The sequence below is a fragment of the Corylus avellana genome, chromosome 7 (genome assembly GCF_965113065.1).
Source record: "Corylus avellana chromosome 7, dhCorAvel1.hap1.2, whole genome shotgun sequence".
Lineage (NCBI taxonomy): Eukaryota > Viridiplantae > Streptophyta > Magnoliopsida > Fagales > Betulaceae > Corylus > Corylus avellana.
The window spans coordinates 5,307,373-5,328,267 of NC_142496.1; the positions used below are offsets into that span (position 1 = coordinate 5,307,373).

At 33.0% G+C, this 20,895-nt stretch overlaps 1 protein-coding gene across 3 annotated transcripts; it reads right to left on the reverse strand.

The window, feature by feature from the left end:
- Positions 1-714: 714 nt before the first annotated feature.
- LOC132185846 (uncharacterized) lies at positions 715-5,383 on the reverse strand. Of its 3 annotated transcripts, none has more exons than XM_088517973.1 (6): positions 5,318-5,383; positions 4,827-4,969; positions 4,104-4,264; positions 2,175-2,261; positions 1,642-1,800; positions 715-919 (listed from the first exon to the last, which is right to left on the reverse strand). In XM_088517973.1, the coding sequence occupies exons 2-6, from the start codon at positions 4,954-4,956 to the stop codon at positions 821-823; spliced, it is 636 nt and encodes a 211-aa protein (XP_088374099.1). In that variant the 5' UTR covers positions 4,957-4,969; positions 5,318-5,383; the 3' UTR covers positions 715-820. The 3 variants fall into 3 exon arrangements, with proteins under 3 accessions (XP_088374099.1, XP_088374098.1, XP_059455626.1); XM_088517972.1 differs by having other exon boundaries at positions 2,175-2,264; XM_059599643.1 differs by having other exon boundaries at positions 2,175-2,264; positions 4,827-4,958; positions 5,318-5,369.
- Between the last annotated feature and the right edge of the window lie 15,512 nt (positions 5,384-20,895).

Genomic DNA, 20,895 nt, shown 5'->3' on the forward strand with positions numbered 1-20,895 from the left:
AACAAGTCACTGAAGTCAAACTTACTAACAAAAAAAAAAAAAAAAAAAAAGTCATTGAAGTCAAACTTGAGTTTATTATCACGACTCAAGTCTTAATTTATTACTTTTGCATTATAATATTAAAACTCTCAGAATCACTAATTATATTGATATAGGCAGTTACATCTACTACACATTCATCCCCATGTGAAACTTACCGTTTCATATGTATTCTTTGACTGTCAACTAAGGCTTAAAGATCAAACCCTTTTTTTCCTGTGTTGAAGTTTTAGTTCATTGATTTCCTTTATATTTCTTGTAGATCCAATTTCATTCACATTGAAAGTAAGTTAATGGGCAAGACTTTGCACTTGTGTTAGGAAACCCTAAATTTTTGTTTCCTTAATAAGTTGTATAAGCATATTTTGATTTTATTTATCTAATAGGCTTTTCCCTAGTTCGCTAAACCCTAGATTCTCTTACCTAAATAAATCAGAATTTAGTGTATAAATTCAGTGTAGATGTCGTATGAGAATTCAATGAAGAAAAAACATAATTTTGCCTAAGGCAATTGAGAGGGATCCGATCCCCTCAAAGTGATCAATTGACAGTTCGATCCCCGCGAAGCGATCGATTTATCTTTTCTTTTTTTTTTTTTTTTTCTGATTTTCAAATGATAGAAAACCTTAGGTTCCTATCAAACTGCACATGAAACTTCCATGTTTGGAGAGTTAATTTGCATCAAAAAATATGCGTGTGAACTAATTGCCCCATATACATAGATTTGTACATCAATATCTGTAGTAGTGGTTTAGAAGCTATACATGACAAAGATCTTAATTTACTTAACCTGCTCGCCCCTAGCAAGGCGTCTCTTCTCTTCCTCAACTTGTTCAAGCAATACTTCCAGCTCTGCTTCTGTTAGGCCCTCTATCCGCTTCTGCAAATCCACCATTAGCCCATTCAGTATTAGGGAAAACTACACTTACTCCCATGAAAAAGGAAATAGAGAGTAACCAAAAATTGAAAGAAAAAACATGGAAATCAAGAACAGAAATGAGTTTATGCTGAGAGGCTCAGCTATAGATCAATTAGATCAATAGATATGAAAGCATTCTATTGAAGGTCTTCCACCAAAATGAAGTGAGTTCCTCTGAAATTTGATTTTTTTTTTTTTTTTTTTTTTGAAAAAGGAATTGATATAAGACAATCCTGGAAAATACACTGCCTCTATACATGGCAAATATTTCTGTAGCAAAACATATCAGTGATACCCACTTAGAGTAGCAGCATGAGGACCAACTCTTTGAAATAAACTTAATTTTCTAGTAAGAAGTTGGAGCACCTATAAGAAAATTAAAGAAAAAAGTATACAAGTATTATTTCAAAACAGAATTGGGCTTCATAATATATATTTGCACTAGACTGTGCAGAATGCAGCGAGAAAACTGTCATCGTAATACGTATTTCAAGATTGTTTTGTTGCCTCTATTAACAGAATTTGCAGGATATATCCATAGACATTTACTAGTGAAAATGTTAGTGGAACTACAAAAACTAAAAAGGAAAGAAAGACTTTCTTTGTTGTGCATAAGAACCAATGGTTTCTTACTTTCAGAAAATTATGCTGAAGAAGAAAATAAATCTTAAAAAAAACTTTACCTCCATGACTTTGTTTTCATAGTCACGTAATTGTTGAGCATATGTCATTTCCTTGTTTGAAACTCTAAATATATATGTTGAAATCCAACCAACAGTTAGGCCCAAAACGAGTACCAGCTGAACTACATTTCCAGCTTGCAGAGGATCAACTCCTGCAAACTGCACCACATCATAACAAGAACAATTACAAGGCTGGACTAGCAGTGAACCATCTTGATGCATTTTATTTATAACCGATGCCTTACATTTCAATATACACAAAAAATTAAGTGAAGATATAATGGGCAAGCATAATTATGAAAAGAAGAAAGGCAAGACTTTTCTTATTATACAGTTTTCGATGTATGTATTTCTCAAATGACTTCTTAGTTTTATCTAGACTGGGAAAATCATATGGTTGGATGTATCTAACACATTCCACTCCATTTACCATAAACCAGTCTGTCAAAAAAAGGAAAAAAGAAAAAGAAAACCTAGAAACAAACATCAAGGGTAACAAAAAGTTGATATTATAACGTAAGAGAGCCGGATACCTCTAATCCAGTTTTCAAGCCAATGCCGAAGACAGTAAGTCCAAGTCCAATCAGTAAAACATCTTTCCTTGTGTAACCGAAAGGTGTCTGCTGTAGAAACAAGAAAATGTTATGACAGATAGCTTGCTATAAATGCTTTTTTTTTTTTTGTGTTTTTCTTTTCTTGAACTGCTATGGCTTTGACAATAGCATCCAAATAAATAAAATTTGAAACCCAAAAGTCATAACTTTTTTTTTTTTTTTTTGTGTGTGTGTGTGGATAAATGAGTTATTTCATTAATCACAACAAAGAATACAAATACACTCTAGCAACAGCTAGATCCCGGCAATCAACAAATCATTCTAGCAATACAGCCAAAGCCAAAGTCACCAAAATAAAACCAACCAAAACTATCAACAAGCACTATAACAGACAATAGAATATGTCTGCTATCAATGCAAAATATCAACCCCAATTCCCCAGTATTCACAAAGAACAAAATTAGAATCAGATTTACAAAACCTCCCTTTCCAACTAATTCTACACATAATATCCCAAATCACGGCTTGTAAAATCTGCTCTTCAGTTTTGGGAGTCTTGCCTAGCATTTCCCTGCAGCCAAAGATAATACACAGCTGCACCCAAACTCAGCTTGCAGAGACTAGCCTTGAAGACTATTACCCATTCAGTTTCTAGTGCCAAAAGCCACAATATCAGCCCAATCAACAATAGGATTAAGAATCATGGACTTCCTCATAAGACTCTTCCACAGCCAAGCACTAAAGCAACAACCAAAGAAAAGATGCTCAGCAGTCTCCACACAGCCACAACAAAAGGAACATGAAGTATCCCCATTATAACCCCAACCCAGCAAACGCTCACCAGTAGAAAGAGCCTTATGAAAAACAAGGCAAAGAAAGAAAGCTTGTTTAAGGATGGCTAATGCAAACCAAACCAATCTCCACCACTCAACCTTAGGTTTATTTTCCCTAATATCTTCCCAAGCAGCCAAACAACTATACCTCGAATTTTTTGAGGTAACCCAAATGGCCTGATCAACATCTCCAATATTAACACTTGGAAGTTGGCTTCGAATATGAACCAGGTCTTCAGACCTAGCAGGGCTCCAATTCCACACTCTATCCAGCAAAACTGAATCAAGTTTAGTTTCAAGGAAACTGCCATAATCATATATGACACGATAGCCATAACTTCGACTTATGAACCTTATCATTTGAATAGGAACACTCCTATACAAAGCAGATGAGGACAAGTGATACTCATCCTTTACCCAAATTCACAGCTCTCTGTTTTGTGTGTGCATGCGTTTTGAAGTCTACTGCTCTCTGTTACGCTTCATTATAACTTAAGGAACCCAAAGAAACTCCATAGCATTAAATGCAGCCGATGAGCAATCGGCATTGGCCTTAAGGTGTACTACTAGGCAGCCACTATCAGCAAACTAAAAGGATGACCCACTAACCAAATTCAATTTAAAACTAAATATATACTTTTTCAAACCAAGAAGAAGCAAAGAGAAAAAAAATGATCATATTCAATTCTGCATCAGTTTTGTGTCCAACATCTCTTTCCTCTCTCTCCCTCGCTTCCCCACTCCCAACCTTTTCTCTCCCCAGGCTGCCTCGACGCCTGGAAAAGGAAAAGAGGAAGAATAAGGGAACAAATGTGGAAGTCCTATGAATTTTTTTGTTAGCTTTTGAGTTTATCCAATAGCAGGACATGATGATACATCTCCCTGTCCAACAAATAAGGAATAAATGAGCAAAGTTTACACTAAGGGCTAGTGTCATCATTTAAAGACTAATATACTATCGAGTAAATATCTTTTAGGTTTCACGAATACAACACAGGCTAGAGGATAACTTCATGCATTGTATGACAGAAAGACATAAACAGAAGCACATACACTAGTTGTTGCTCATACATACCTTGGGCTGTTTGGAGGAGTCATTGTCACTACCACTGGAGTTTGAAGAAGGGCTACATCTAGGGATGGTAAAGATCACTTTCTTTGACAACATGTGGTTGGATCCATTCCCCAGAAAAACAGAAGTTTCCTTTCTACATAAGCTTTGACTGATAATTTGTCCTTAAAAATTCAATAAAAGATGTGGCATCACTAAATAAATGTTATAGTCTTATATAAGCAATGAACTCTGATTTATAAAGTCTTATATCCACATCAGGAAGGCTTCCTGCAGAAAACCTTAAAAACAATTATTACAGAAAGTAGTCAATAGACGAGAAAATGTCAGCAGATGACTCATGCTAGCATTTGAGCATCATGCATCAAAACATTGTTTATCTTATTTTATGGATTTTTCATAAATTATGTTAAGTATTCAATGTTCTTGTCACTGTTTAAGCATTTTTGAAGTAAAAAAAAAAAAAAATGTAAAACATAATTCTGGCAGTCATAAGAGGTCTTATACTTATCTAAAGAACCAAAACAAAATTGTAACTGTGTTGCCTATTTCCAGTTTAATCTATGAATAGGAGATTAAACTGCCTTACAGAGGAAAACAAATCACAATTTCAAGAAAAATGATAGAAATCCAATCGATCCAATCGGTCAATTTCTAAAACAGAGAATCCGGTTCTAGTAAATCCCAACTTCAGATTCAAGTAAAGCAAAGAAATGACCGACTTACCTCTCACCAAACCTTCAAAAGCTCTCACCCTCGACTGCATAAATGGAAGAGCAGCAAAACCCACGAATGAAACCGCTCCCCCTTTGCATAAAATGCTGCAATTCATATTCCAATGTGGAAGACTACCCATTCCTGCAAATATTCTTCACACACACACACAAACCAAGTTAATCCCACATAAAAGAGAAAAAAAAAAATCACATCAATGCATCAAATGGAAGAGTTAAATCTTTACTGCACACACACACAAACCAAGTTAATCCCACATAAAATAAAAAATAAAAAAATAAAATAAAAAGATATATCAATGCATCAAGTGGAAGAGTTAACATGTAGTAGTTAAATGTTTCTATGATGCATAAGCACAAACAAGCATGACCCAGATGGTAAACCACAAATATTTTAGAACAAAATTCTTTGCATAGCGTGAAGAAATGTGTAGTTGCAGAGAAAAATAAACGAAATTTTGGAAGAAGAGGTAGTAGCTGTACCTGGTAGGCGGTAGCGGGAGCCGTGGGTGGGTGGGAGGAGACCGTTAATGGATGGATAGATGGTTGCGTCAATTTCCAAATAAGATATTTCTTTTGAGGGAGTTGTTGGGCCAATAAGATGGACATCTTAATGGACCAACAAGCCCATTGGCCCAATAAGATTAAAAAACAAAAAAAGTATTTAAAAAATAAAACTTTTCCGCTGCCGGGATTTGAACCCGGATTCAGCCATGAGAATTGCCAATGTGCTACAGCGGATTTCTTATTATTTCTCTCCTTGTTCATTTAATTATATAATTTGATAACAAAAGAAATACACCCAAGTAACTTTACTTTAAACCCTTAAATTACTACTTGATTTGAAAAAACTTTTCAAACTTTAAAATCTCTCAATTTAAACCTCTAAACCCCTTCGTCAATTTTTGCCGTTAAAACCCTTAAAAAGAAAAATTACCTTTCAATTTTCGTTAGGCCACCTTGTGACATTTTTAAATTTTTTTTTCTTTTTTAATAAAAATAAAATTGAAAGGTAATTTTTCTTAGCCTAACTGTGATTTTTTTTTTGTTATAATTTTTTTTAATTTTTATTTGAAATTAATGATAAATTTGAAATTTTATAAAAAAATCAGGGGTATAAACGTTATTGTCTCAACCCCCTTTTTTTTTTGTTTTTTTTTTTTTTTAATAACGTGGTAGTGTGGTACTAAAAAATATTATTTAATTTTAAATTTAATTTTGTTTTTAAGTGTTATGTTAAAAATAATGCTTGGAAACATTTTTTTTTTTAATTTGAATTTTATCCCGATAAAAAAGTTTTTTTCAATGTAAAGGAAAAACTTTTAAATTCAGATAAATAAGTGTTTTTCGCCACGTCAAAGAGTATGGATTTTGGTTTTTCCAATTGTGATCGAAACCAAATCCAATACCCCTTCAACACATTGAATACTCAGCACTTATTTAGAGCATGTTTGGAATTGTGTTTGAGAAATAATGTTTTTAAGTCAAAAGATGTTTTTTTGACAAAAGCTTATTTTTAAGTTTTTGTCAAATGTGTATTTTGATTATTTTTTGGCTTTTTGAATCCTTAAAAGCGATTTTAATTTTTTTTTACTAAATAAATAGTTTTTTTCTTCAAACGTACTTTTTGAATGTTAAACACATTTTTAAACCCCTCAAACCCACACTCATACAACCCTAAGTAGTAAGTGTTTCGTCAGGTTTTGTTGCAAATCTAACCTCTAATTGTATGAAAATTCCTCTGTTTTAGCTCCCATAAAACAGGGTGGCATGTGCATTTAATCAAAATTATGACAACAAAGTTTGATAATTATATTTATATCATAGATTAAAAAAAAAAAAAAAAAAAAAAACCCATCCATATACACCAAACTCATCTTGTTATTACAATCATTGGGCAAAAGTTGTTTTCGTGCTCGTTGAGCTCCTCATGTGTCTGAAAACAAATATTACATTTCCCACAACAGCGATCAAATTCCGGGTGCATTTCGGAGAAATGTTTCTTCATCTCCTCCCTGCCGAAGAACTCATTAAAGTCTACCACAAGAGGGTAGATAAGCTTCTTCTTCATTTTGTTGCAGTGGGGGCACCCATAGAGGCGATCTTTTCCGGGAATTACATATCCGTACCTGTTTTTCCCGGTACGTGGATTGACGGTGCGATCTCGATCGCGCACAGGATGCGATTCTGTTATTGGTGCAGAGTAGTGGGCGCGTAAACTGAAGTCTTTTCTTGCTGGGGAGAAGCTTAAAGTAAAAGGTCTTGGTTTTGGCTTTGTGGGAAGCTGAAAATGTGTTGAGCGTAATGCTGGAGGGAAAGAGCGAAGGGGAGGGAGTGCGAAGGCCATGGCAGAGCAAAACAAGAGCAGAGATGGCCATGGCATGATGGCATGGAGGATCTTAAATAGGCCATGGCCGATATCCCAATGGGCCTTGAGCAAGTTTACTCAAGGCAACGGCCTTGAGCAAGTCAAGTCAAGGCAAGGCTGCCTTGAGCAAGGCAAGTCAAGGCAAGGCTGCCTTGAGCAAGGCAACTCAAGGCAAGGCTGCCTTGAGCAAGCATGGGTCAAGGCAACCATGCCAAGCACAAAAGCAAAAGGGCTCTGCCCAGCTCGGGGCAGAGGAAGTACAACAGCAGGGGAAGAACAAACATTAATTTTTTTGGGATAAATGTCAAAATTAAAATCTTGGATCTTCCAAAATTTTACTGCGCGTAACCCTCCATCTATGATATGCAAGGAGTAAAATTTTGGAAAAATAAAAGATTAGATTAATTTACGGAAATTGATTTAAATGAGTAAATTGTTATTTTTGCATACATTGAGTACTTATAAATTATTTTTTATACTACAGAAAGATTAAAAAGTGATTTATAATTTTGGTCAATTATATGGATCTATAAATTATTTTTTATACCATATGAAGTGATTTGTACTTTAGGCCAACTATAAGAACCAATTTTGCATTTACCACTTAATTTTTTGGAGAGTAAAATGTTTTTCTTGGGGACGTAATTTTGAATATTTGATTGAAGAAAAATGACACAATAAAAAATAAAAAATAAAAAACATTTAACTTATATATATATATACTTTTAACCATAAATGGGCAAAGCACGCTCCAAGCAAACAATAGTAAAAAATTACACTTTTACCTCCTTTTTTTTATTTTTTATTCCAATGTAATTTTAATTTGAGTAATTTTGATTTTTGATTTTTTATATGTATGCACACAAGAAGGAAAAGAGGTGAGGGATTTGAACTAGTGATAATTTTTAGGTTTTTTAACCTTTAAAAACGCTTTCAAATTTATTTATTTTTTTATCAAACTAATACTTTTTTTTTTTTCATTAAACGCATGTTTAGGCCTCACAAACGAACACCCAAACAAACCATTAACCACAAATATAAACGTAATTTTGGAAAAAGAAAAAGATGGATCAGTTTGGCTAATCTTGAAGGAACAATAAAAGCAAAAAAATTTCCGCTGCCGGGATTTGAACCCGGATTCATGAATTGAATTGCCGTGGTGCTACAGCGGAATTTGTGTTAAGTCTTAACATGCTTATTTATATAACCTTTCCATGTTTATTTACATACATAACAGCAAAAACATCTCAACCGACTGATTTACCACCTAATAACACATTACTGAATAACATGAATAGATCAATAAAAACCCAAGATACTTCTAGAAACAACCAAACCACAAGCCTCTTTTTGGTAATTTACACCAAAAATAAATAAATTTTATATCATTGATTCAAATTCCTGGCATTTACTAATAAAACCCTAGCCAATTTAAAAAATAAAATAAAATAAAACCCTGGCCACTTTGTAGCTGTCCCCCTCTTATCTTTTCCCTTCATTTTCTTTCTTCTCTCTCTATACCAATCTTCACGGCTCCAAGGATCTCATGGTTGATGTTTTCTCACATGTAAGTAGGGCTGTATCTTACATGGAGCTGAACCGAGTTGAGTTATAGGATTTTAAGAGTGGCTCGTTTACGAAGATGCTTATTCGAGGTGAGCTATAAAATGTGTGTTCAAGTTCGGCTCGTTTAAATATCAGGCAAGCTCGAACTAAAGCTCGAGTTCGTTGGGAATGCTATTCGAGCTTAGTTGAGCTTAACTCAAGCTCGAGCTAAGGTATTAAATTCTTTAATGTATGATTCGAACAAAGTTCAAGTCTGAATTTTAAAACAACATCTAGACATTATATATAGTATAAATATATAATACATAACTATATAAAACATATTATACAATATAGCATATAACTATAGTCTATAGGTAGCAAATTAACAAAATATATTATAATATATAACTAGATAATAGAAACAATAATATATTTATAATGTGAGTACGTTATAAATATATTATATACTTATACTTGAAGAAGAATAATCTAGTTTGGCTATTCTGTTGAGATGCTTTACTAGTTACCATGTTAATATTAATATATAACCCACACCCATATATATATATAATATAAATAACATATATAGAAATATTGAGTAACCTATAGTTAATTATATTTACTAAGTTTCTTATTTACTTAGTATATATTAATTAACTAGATAATATGTTAGTTTATGAACTAACTAGTTAGTATGTTAACTAATACAGACACATAAATATTAAGTAATTTATATAATATATAAATTACTTAATTACTAGCATACATACTTAAATTTATATAACTAATTTTTAGGAATATATTAATATATTTATACAAGATATATGAGTATGCTAATGAGTCGATCGAGCTTTAGACGAGTTGAGCTCACGAGCCCCTATCGAGTTTTATTGAGCGAGTTTATACAATAACGAACAGGTTTGTACATTATCAAACTCGAGTTTGGGTCGAGCTAAACTAAGTGGGTATTGAGCGGGTTGTCGAACATACTGGTTTCTTTACAGCCCTACACATAAGTAATTAATTTTCTTCATCTCTCAAAATATGTTGTGCAAAAATATTCATGAAATTGTGTAGTCATGTGTACAATTATCAATGATAGTCGATCCAATTTTTTTTCTTAGGTATATTGTATATAAGATTAATATTTTGGACATTAATATTTTTTTTCCATCTTTAATAATTTGTTTACTGGAGGCACTAATTAGAGAATATTGAGCACAATTCGAGCCTTGATACAGGGGTCGCCTAAGCGGTTAGCAGTTAAAAACCCTAATAACTGCTAATTGCTTTTTAAAAGAAAAAAATTACAAAAATTAAAAAAAAAAAAAAAAAAAACGTAGTTTTAGGTGGTTACCGACTTTTCCTAACCACCTTCAAAAGTAGCTAGTACGGTTAGTGATCGGTTAATATCAACCCAAATTTTCACCCTTACCTTAATTGTATTTTAAATGGAATAAACAATAAGCTCACACACACAATTATACAATTCTAATTGTCCAATATGAAAAGAAAGATTTACAAAAGCAAAATATTTTCCGCTGCCGGGATTTGAACCCGGATTCATGAAATTGAATTGCCGTAGTGCTACAGCGGAGCTTACGTTAAGTCTTGCCATGTTTATTTATATAACCTTTTAATTTTCACAAAACAACATCAACAGATGAGATGATAAGGGCAAAATCATCTCAACCGACTGATTTACCACCTAATAACACATTAATGAATAACATGAATATATTAATAAATACCCAAGATTCTTCTAGAAACAACCAAACAACAAGCCTCTTTTTGGTATTTCACACACAAAAAAAATAAATAAATAAAAATTATATCATTGATTCAAATTCCTAGCATTTATTCATAAAACCCTAGCTAGCCCCTTTGTAGCCGTCCCCCTCTTATCTTTTCCCTTCATTTGCTTTCATCTCTCTCCCCATAGCAATCTACACGGCCCCAAGGATCTAAGGTTGAGGTTTTCTCACACGTAAGCAATTAATTTTCTTCATCTCTCTAAATATTTTGTGCAATTCGTGAAAATTGTTTAGTTATGTGTACGAATGTATGATGTAATCTTACAGAAGGGTGAAGAAGATGAATATGGTATTATCCTCGTACCAATGTTGCATGCTTTATCCTGTTGCTACACTTAAGTCTTGTACAAAGAAGACGGACAACCTCTGCATTTCTACTCCATTGGTTTTTGGACAAAAGATGCCTTGTATTACTGGATCATCAATATCATCATCATTGCCGGCATCGCTTTCAGAAGCAGCATGTGTTTTTGAGTTGATGGCGGTTCCAAAAAAACGCACTTCTATATCGAAAAAACGAATTCCGAAAAATGTTTGGAAAATGGAGGGGTATTGGGTAGCATTGAAAGCTTTTTCGTTAGCGAAATCTCTTTCGACAAGGAATTCAAAAAGTTTTTTGCACAACAAAAAATAAATAAATAATTGAACACTGGAATAGTTTGAGTTCTATCTCTAACTCTAAATAATTAAAGTTTTTCTACAGGGAATTAAAAAAGTTTATGTATACATATATATTGTTTTGTAGAGTAGTAGGGTCGTGTATTGTAGAACTAAATTGTTGTATTACTCCGGACCAAGAGTGGAGTTTGTCGTGTATTGTCTTTCTGGTTCAATTGAATTCTTATTTGAGTAAGGGTGTGTACGCGATTGCTATTTCATAAGAATAATTTGTGTTTTTTTAAAAGATATTATAAAATGTAAAGCGTTTGACATTGTAATTTATAGAGCACGTAATCTAAAATAAGAACAAAAATTTGCGATTTTTATAATCATGTTAGGGGGTGCTTATTTGAAAATGTTCGAATTTAAACAAAAGTCTTGATTTTGCATAACAAATATTTGATAAAAAATTCTTTTTAATATGTTTTATTAAACGACTTTTAAGATTTTAAAAAATAGCGATTTCAAAATTGCAATTTTTAAATTCGCACTCATTGAAACTACAATCCTAAACAAACCCTAAATCATTATATCCAATTGAGACCATCAACATTCTAGGGCTATTCCTAAGCATTCCTTTGGTTTTGATTTGTTCTTTTAATTTTTTAAATTTAGGAAACTAAATTGTTATTTATAGGAAATTGTTTTGTATTGTTATTATATATATATATACTTTTAACCATAAATGGGCAAAGCACGCTCCAAGCAAACAATAGTAAAAAAAATTTAAATTTTTACGTTCTTTTTGTTTTGTTTTTTTTTATTCCAATGTAATTTTAATTTGAGTGCTTTTGATCTTTTTTTATTTTCTTTTATTTTATATATGTCTACACAAAAAGAAGGAAAAGAGATGAAAGATGTGAACTAGTGACAATTTTTAGGCTTTTTGAATCTTTAAAAGTAAATTTTTTAAGTATTAAACGCACATTTAGGTTCCACAAACGTACACCAAAACAAGCCATAAACCACAAATATATATAAATGTAATTTTGGAAAAAGAAAAAGATGGACTAGTTTGGACAATCTTGAAGGAACAATAAAAGCTTTTCCACTGCCGGGATTTGAACCCGGATTCAAGAATTGAATTGCCGTGGTACTACAGCAGATCTTGTGTTAAGTCTTAACATGCTTATTATATAACCTTTCCATGTTTATTTACATAACAGCAAAAACATCTCAACCGATTGATTTTTTTTTTTTTTTTTTTAACATGTTCGGATAAGACTTAACGTGTGGAAATGTTAAAAAAACCACCACTTCATTAAACGTGATCCTAACCAATTAAGCTACCTCTTAGTAAATGAACCAACTGATTTACCACCTAATAACACATAAAATGAATAGTAACACATTAATGAATAACATGAATAGATCAATAAAAACCCAAGATACTTCTAGAAATAACCAAAGCACAAGCCTCTTTTTGGTATTTAACACAAAAAATAAATAAATTTTTTATCATTAATTCAAATTCCTGGCATTTACTAATAAAACCCTAGCCAATTAAAAAAAAAAAAAAAAAAAAAAAAAAAAACTGGCCCCTTTATAGCTGTCGTCTTATCTTTTGCTTTCATTTTCTTTCATCTCTCTCTATACCAAACACGGCTCCAAGGATCTAAAGGTTGAAGTTTTCTCACATGTAAGTTATAATATCCTATCTTTTTAAATTGTTTTAAAAAGTGTTTTAAACTCTTACTCAACAAATAGCCTTCGAAATCAACCCTAAACAGAAAACTCTAAGCTATCTTAGCATAACCCAAAAGCCCTCACACTTAACCATAAAGCCTTGAAGTAAAATTCAAACCTACAATTTCTAACCGTACGTAAGCACAGGAAACCGAACGTACGCTCTTGTATCTAGCATCGAACGTACGCGTGGGGACCACCAGACGTACGCGTGGGGACCACCAGATGTATTCTATTGTCTTTAGTACCGGACTTACGCCAGGGGACCACCATACATACGCTGACAATAATACGCCATACTCTGCAAATAGTACACGGATGTACGCCCTATACTACTGGACGTACACTACTTTTGGGTTAACCCCTAGATAATACCCATAACGTACGCTTAACCCTTTTACCCAATGTGTGATGGTACTTGACGTACACCCCTATAGTATCGAACGTTCGCTACTTTTCATAATAGTTGGTGAGCACCTTCAGCTTGTCTCCTCTATAAATACCAACCCCATTTTCGTCCCTTGAACTCATTTTTTGCCCCCGGGCTCTCTGTAACCACCCTATATGAGTGCTTTGTGATTTTGAGAGAGAAAGGATGAGAGCTTGTATTCTTGCCATTTTTCTCAAGGTAACCATTGCCTATTTCTATGTTTTTAATGCTGTTCTTGCTATGTTATGAGTTTCAAAGGCACTATGTTAAGCTCTTGCATTCATTTCCTTACAAAACCAAGAAACATTTTCAAAAGAGTTTAAATCTCCTCTATTCCGTGTGTCACATGATCGATGTGTTTTTCCTTACATTGCATGTGTCTATTTTGTAGTGTAGAAGGAGTTATGATAGCCTATAGAATTTATAGAGACCTTAAAACCCCGTTAGAAGCTTTTGGCCGAATGCCTACCCACTGATTGGATGTACGCTCTCAGGCACAGACGTACGGTCAGGAGGTCAGACATCTGCCTTAGCCACATTTGTGCAACTTAGGCCCTAGCAACCCTTTATATTAGGTTAACCTCGTATTTTACTCGTATGGGTCCTTTAGTACTACATATAATGGTGTGTTATATTCCGCTATAGCAGGATTTAGCAGTGTCAGAAGATTCAAGTGAGCGTGCGAGGTAAGTAAACACTTACAAACTCTTTCCTTAAAAACTTGGGATATGCTAGTTGACTGATCACGAGTATGATATGAGAATGTCTACTTTTCATAATAACTTGGTAAATGCCTTATCAACTGATTAATAAAATGCATCGTATGACATGGTACACCGGTACATGCGGTATAATGGCTATGGGCTTACTATATAAACTTAATGCTATGGTCAAATGTGTGTGTGCGTTATGTGGGCTTTGGATCCAATGGTTTCGTGACCAAGCGCAGTCATTCCCTAATGACTCAGTCACTACAGGACGGACATCATTAGCGGTGTGGGCCACTCGAAGTTGGACTCGGTCATGCCGCTAATGTTATATACGGTAGCGTACAATGGCTAGGGCACCGGCGTTGTATTACAGGTTCATCGGGACAATGCCAACCTTGCTGAGAATGGGTAATATCTCAGGGTAAACCATATATGAGAGTTATGACATATAAAACATTAGTTTTTCCTGCATTAAAACACTTAGGCGATTGCCACCGGGAGTACACCACTCTTTTATTAATAAAAAAAAATACTTTTATGGTGTATTAACAGAGACAACACCTCTTTGAAATGTTTACTAAAATTGCACATTTATTTATGCATAAATGAGCTCAATCATACCTAATTGTGAGGTTTACTTACTAAGTCGTTAGACTTACGCTGTTAATACCCTTTTAGGAAGCATGTTTCTAAAACTCAAGAGTGGCATGGTTGCCACTACTGACCTTGCTTAAGATTCTCATACTGTTATTAGGTTTGTCTTTTATTATTAAGGGTTAAATACTAAATACCTCCTGGGTTTTGTTACTTTATTTTTTTCCTCGTAGGGTTTGATTTTTATCACAGGATGTCCCTGTGATTTTGATAATAGACCAAATTAATCCTTAGTTGACTTAATGGAAATCCACGTTGACCAATCAAATGTTGATACGTGGCCCATATTCAATTTTTTTTTATTAAAATTTTTTTTTTTAAAATAAATAAATAAATAAAAATATATATATTGGGGGTGGCCCTATGCCATTTGGGAGTGGCTCGGCCACCTCCTTTGGCCATGGGGGTGGCTCGGCCAGCCCCATGGAGCCTAGGGGGTGGCCGAACCACCCCCAATGGTGGTTGGTGGTGGTTTCCGCCACACCATTGGCTCCAAGGGGTTGGCTGAGCCACCCCCTTCGTACCCAAGGGTGTGGTTGAAACCACCCCCAGTGGGTACTGGGGGTGGCTCGACAACCTCTATGGAGCCTAGGGGTGGCCGAAACCAACCCCAACCACGGTTGGGGTTGGTTTCGGCCACCCCTTTGGGCACGAAGGGGGTGGCTCGGCCACCCCATTGGAGCCAAGGGGGTGGCCGGCCATTTGAGCCACACCCAATTTTTTTTCTTTTATCTTTTTTTTTTTTTAAATACATTTTTTTTATTTTTTATTTTTAAAAAAAATTAAGTAGGTGCCACGTGTCAACATTTGATTGGTCCACGTGGATTTCCGTTTAGTCAACTAACAGTCAATTGACAGAAAGAGTAATTTGGTCTATTATCAAAACCACAGAGATCTCCTGTGATAAAAATCAAACCATATGAGAAAAAAAATAAAGCAACGAAACCCCATTGAGGTATTTAGTATTTGACCCTATTATTAATTAGTTGCTCAATGTCTTTATTTTGAGGATTTCACTTGTGCCATAATGATTTATAGTTCTTCTCAGATTAATTTCATCTTCCTATGTATTAACTCTGATAATGCTTAAAGGAGCGATTCCTCATTTGGCCACAAATTGGTTTAAGTGAGGTAATTGCCTGTAACTTTGCCAGGTTAGCCTAGGCTAATTTTAGGAGCATTACATAAGTAGGGCTGTAATCGAGCTGAACTCAGTCGAGCTATAGGATTTCAAGATTGGCTCGTTTACGAAGATACTTATTTGAGCCGAGCTATGAAATGTGTGTTCAAGTTCAACTTGTTTAAATCTCGGGCAAGCTCGAGCTAAAGCTCGAATTCGTTGAGAATGCTATTCGAGTTGAGTCGGGCTTAACTCAAGCTCGAGCCAAGGTATTAAATTCTTTAAAGTATGATCCGAGTAAAGTTCAAGTCTGAATTTTAAAACAACCTTTAGACATTTATATATAGTATAAATATATAATACTCAACTATATAAGACATATTATACAATATAGCATATAACTATAGTTTATAGGTAGCAAATTAACAAAATATATTATTATATATAACTAGATAATAGAAACTATAATACATTTATAATGTGAGTACATTATAAATATATGGGAAAATGCAGTTTACCCCCCTGAAGTTTTAGGAGTTTTTCAATTTTAACCCTAAAGTTCAAAAATTGGCAATCTACCCCCTGAAGTTTTAAAAATTGGCAATTTAAACCTTCCGTTACTAATTTCCGCTAAATTGGACGAATTTTTTTTTTTTAAAAAAAAAGCCTGAGGGTAATGATGTAATTTCATAGATTTCCGTTCATTTGGACGGAAAAATTAAACGGAGGGTTTAAATTGCCAATTTTTGAAACTTCAGGGGGGTAAACTGCATTTTCCCATATATATATATATATATATATAGGCCGTTACTGGTTTTTTTCTAACTGCCTTCAAAAGTAACTAGTGCAATTAGCAGACGGTTAATAACAGCCCACATTTTCACCCCTACCTTAATTGTTTTTTTAAATGATTTCGAAGCTATGATGCTAAACCACAAATATAAACGTAATTTTGATTTTTTTTTCGAAGCTATGATGCTAAACCACAAATATAAACGTAATTTTGATTTTTTTTTAAATTTTATATATATATATATATATATATATATATATATATATTTGGAACAACATCGTTTTTACATTTAAATATAGATAAAAATTTATAAAAATTTATAAATGATGTCGTATGTAGTAAAATATTATCGTACTACCATAAAAACTACGTGTTTTTAGTTTTTTTCTTTTAATTTCTGTAAATTTTTTTAAATTTTTTTTCATTTAAGAAACGATTAGTGGTTATTAAGGTTATTAACGGTTAACTGCTTAGGCAGTTAGTGGAGGCGACCCCTAAATTAAGGCTCTAATTATGCTCAATATTCTCTAATTAGTGCCTCCAATTAGAGTAAACAAATTATTAAAGATGAAAAAATATATATATATATATATATATATTAATGTCCAAAATATTAATCTTATACACAATATACCTAAGAAAAAAATTGTCCCGACTATCATTGATAGTTGTACACATGACTACACAATTTCATGAATATTTTTGCACAACATATTTAAAGAGATGAAGAAAATTAATTATTTATGTGTAGAGTTGTAAATAAACCAGTTCGTTAGACAACCCGCTCGATATCCGCTTGGTTTAGCTCGACCTAAACTCGAGCTCGATATTGTACAAACCCGCTCGTTACTGTATAAACTTGCTCGATAAAACTAGATGGGGGTTCACGAGCTCAAGTCGTTTAAAGCTTGATCGGCTCATTTGCCCGACTTGTTAACATGCTCATATATCATGTATAAATATATTAATATATTAATATATTACTAAAAATTAGTTATATAAATTTAAGTATGTATGTTAGTAATTAAGTAATTTATATATTATATAAATTTCTTAATATTTATGTGTCTGTATTAGTTAACATACTAACTACTTAGTTCATAAACTAACATATTATCTAGTTAATTTATGTATACTCTTTTTTTTTTTTTTTTGAATAACCATCAGAACGTTTATAATCAAAGATCAAGAAGGTAGAAAATTCTGCCAAAACAATATCACTGATACGTGGATGGATAGCCTCCAACCAAATAGTATCTATGAATTGTTTAATTGCCACCCTGGCTAAACCTGGGATGCTGTGTTCGCCTCCATGTTGAATATGCCATTGAGGAAGGGAATCCAAAACCACTAAAATATCTTCCAATATCTGACCAAACCTGTTCTCATAATCTCATTTAGTTCCCTTGAATGAATAGCTTCAGTAATCTGCTTGGCATCACTCTCTAAAAAAAAATATTCTGTATACCTCTTTCATGGCAAAGAATAATTCCATAATAAACAGCCATAGCTTCCGCAGCCTTTGGCTCCATAGCCCCCATTTTCGTTACACTTCTGGCTGCATATACCCTTCCTTCAAAGTCACGAATTATTATGCCAAAACCCATCCGTCCCTCTTTTTTGGTCTAAAGCAGCTTCACAATTTACCATATAGCAGCCTTTAGTAGGTTTATAATTAACTATAGGTTACTCAATATTTCTATATATGCTATTTATATTATATATATGCGTGTTATATATTAATATTAACATGGAAAAATTACAGATTACCCTACCAAAGTTAACAGCGTTTTTCAATTCGAAAATTAAAGTTTCAATTTTTGCAATCCACCCCCCAAAGTTCTAAATTTTTTCAATTTAATCAATTGTATCCAAAATTTTCCATATTGCCCATAATTTTTATTTATTTATTTTTTTTTATAAAAAAATTAAAAAAAAAAAAAAAAAAATTCTGGGCGGCCATAGCCACCCCTTTGGCCATTTGGCTATTTTTGCACCCCCAAATTTATTTATTTTTCATAAAAAAATAAATAAAAAAATAAAAATTATGGGCAATATGGGAATTTTGGGATAATATTGGTAGAATTGAAAAAAATTGAAACTTTATGGGGTGGATTGGAAAAATTAAAACTTTGGTGTTGAAATTGAAAAACGCTGTCAACTTTAATGGGGTATACTGTAATTTTCCCTATTAACATACTAAACTAGTAAAGCATCTCAACAGAATAGCCAAACTAGATTATTTTTTCTTCTTCAAGCATATGTATATAATATATTTAGGAGAAAATGCAGTTTACCCTCTGAAATTTCAGGAGTATTTCAATTTTAACTTCAAAGTTCAAAAATTGGCAATCTACCCCCCTGAAGTTTCAAAAATTGGCAATTTAAATTTTCCTTTAATTTTTCCGTCAAAATAGACGGAAATCTATGAAATTACATTATTACCCTCAGGCTTTTTTAAAAAAATTTCCGTCCAATTTAACGGAAAAATTAAACGGAATGTTTAAATTGCCAATTTTTGAAACTTTAAGGGGATAGATTGCCAATTTTTGAACTTTGGAGTTAAAATTGAAAAACTCATGAAACTTCATGAGGGTAAACTGCATTTTTCCCATATATATATATATATATATATATATATATATATATTTGTTTTTTTAATGGAATAACATGTAGTTAAATGATTTCAAAGCTATGATGCTAAACCACAAATATAAACGTAATTTTGATTTTTTTTTTTTTTTTTAAAAAGTGGGAGTAGTTGGGCGAATCTTGAAGGAACAATAAGCTCACAAACATAATTATACAATTCTAATGGTCCAATATATATGAAAAGAAAGATTTACAAAAGCAAAATGTTTTCCGCTGCCGGGATTTGAACCCGGATTCATGAAATTGAATTGCCGTAGTGCTACAGCGGAACTTGTAGTATGTCTTGCCATGTTTATTTATATAACCTTTTCATTTTCACAAAACTACATCGACAGATAGGATGATAAGAGCAAAAACATCTTAACCGGCTGATTTACCACTTAATAACACATTAATGAATAACATTAATATATCAATAAAAACCCAAGATTCTTCTAGAAACAACCAAACCACAAGCCTCTTTTTGGTATTTCACACACACAAAAAAAAGAAATTAAAAATTATATCATTAATTCAAATTCCTAGCATTTACTCATAAAACCCTAGCTAGCCCCTTTGTAGCCGTCCCCCTCTCTATCTTTTCCCTTCATTTGCTTTCATCTCTCTCTCCCCACGCCAATCTACACGGCCCCAAGGATCTAAGGTTGAAGTTTTCTCACACGTAAGTAATTTTCTTCATCTCTCAAAATATTTTGTGCAAACATATTCGTGAAAATTGTTTAGTTATATGTGTACGATGTAATCTTACAGAAGGGTGAAGAAGATGAATATGGTATTATCCTCGTACCAATGTTGTATGCTTTATCCTGTTGCTACACTTAAGTATTGTACAAAGAAGACCAACAACCTATGCTTTTCTACTCCATTGGTTTTTGGACAAAAGATGCCTTGTATTGCTAGATCATCATTATCATCATCATCATTGCCGGCATCGGTTTCAGAAGCGGCATCTGTTTTTGAGTTGATGGCGGTTCCAAAAAAACGTACTTCTATATCAAAAAAACGAATTCGTAAAAATAGTTGGAAAATGGAGGGGTATTGGGTAGCATTAAAAGCTTTTTCATTAGCAAAATCTATTTCTACGGCGAATTCAAAAAGTTTTTTGTACAACAAGAAATAATAAATAATTGAACATTGGAATAGTTTGAGTTCTATCTCTAACTCTAAATAATTAAAGTTTTTCTACAGGGAATTAAAAAAGTTTATGTATATATATTTTGTTTAGTAGAGTAGTAGTGTCGTGTATTGTAGAACTAAATTGTTGTATTACTCTTGACCAGGAGTGGAGTTTGTGTGTATTGTCTTTCTGGTTCAATTGAATTCTTATTTGAGTAAGGGTGTGTACGAGATTGCTATTTTGTAAGAATAATCTGCGTTTTTTTATAAGATATCGTAAAATGTAAGGCGTTTGACATTGTAATTTATAGAGCACGTAATCTAAAATAAGAACAAAAATCTACGATTTCTATAAACATGTTAGGGTGTGCTTATTTGAAAATGCGAGAAATTTAAACAAAAGTCATGATTTTACATAACAAATATTTGATAAAAAATACTTTTTAACATGTTTTACTAAACATCTTTTAAGATTTTAAAAAGTAGCAATTTCAAAAATGCAATTTTTAA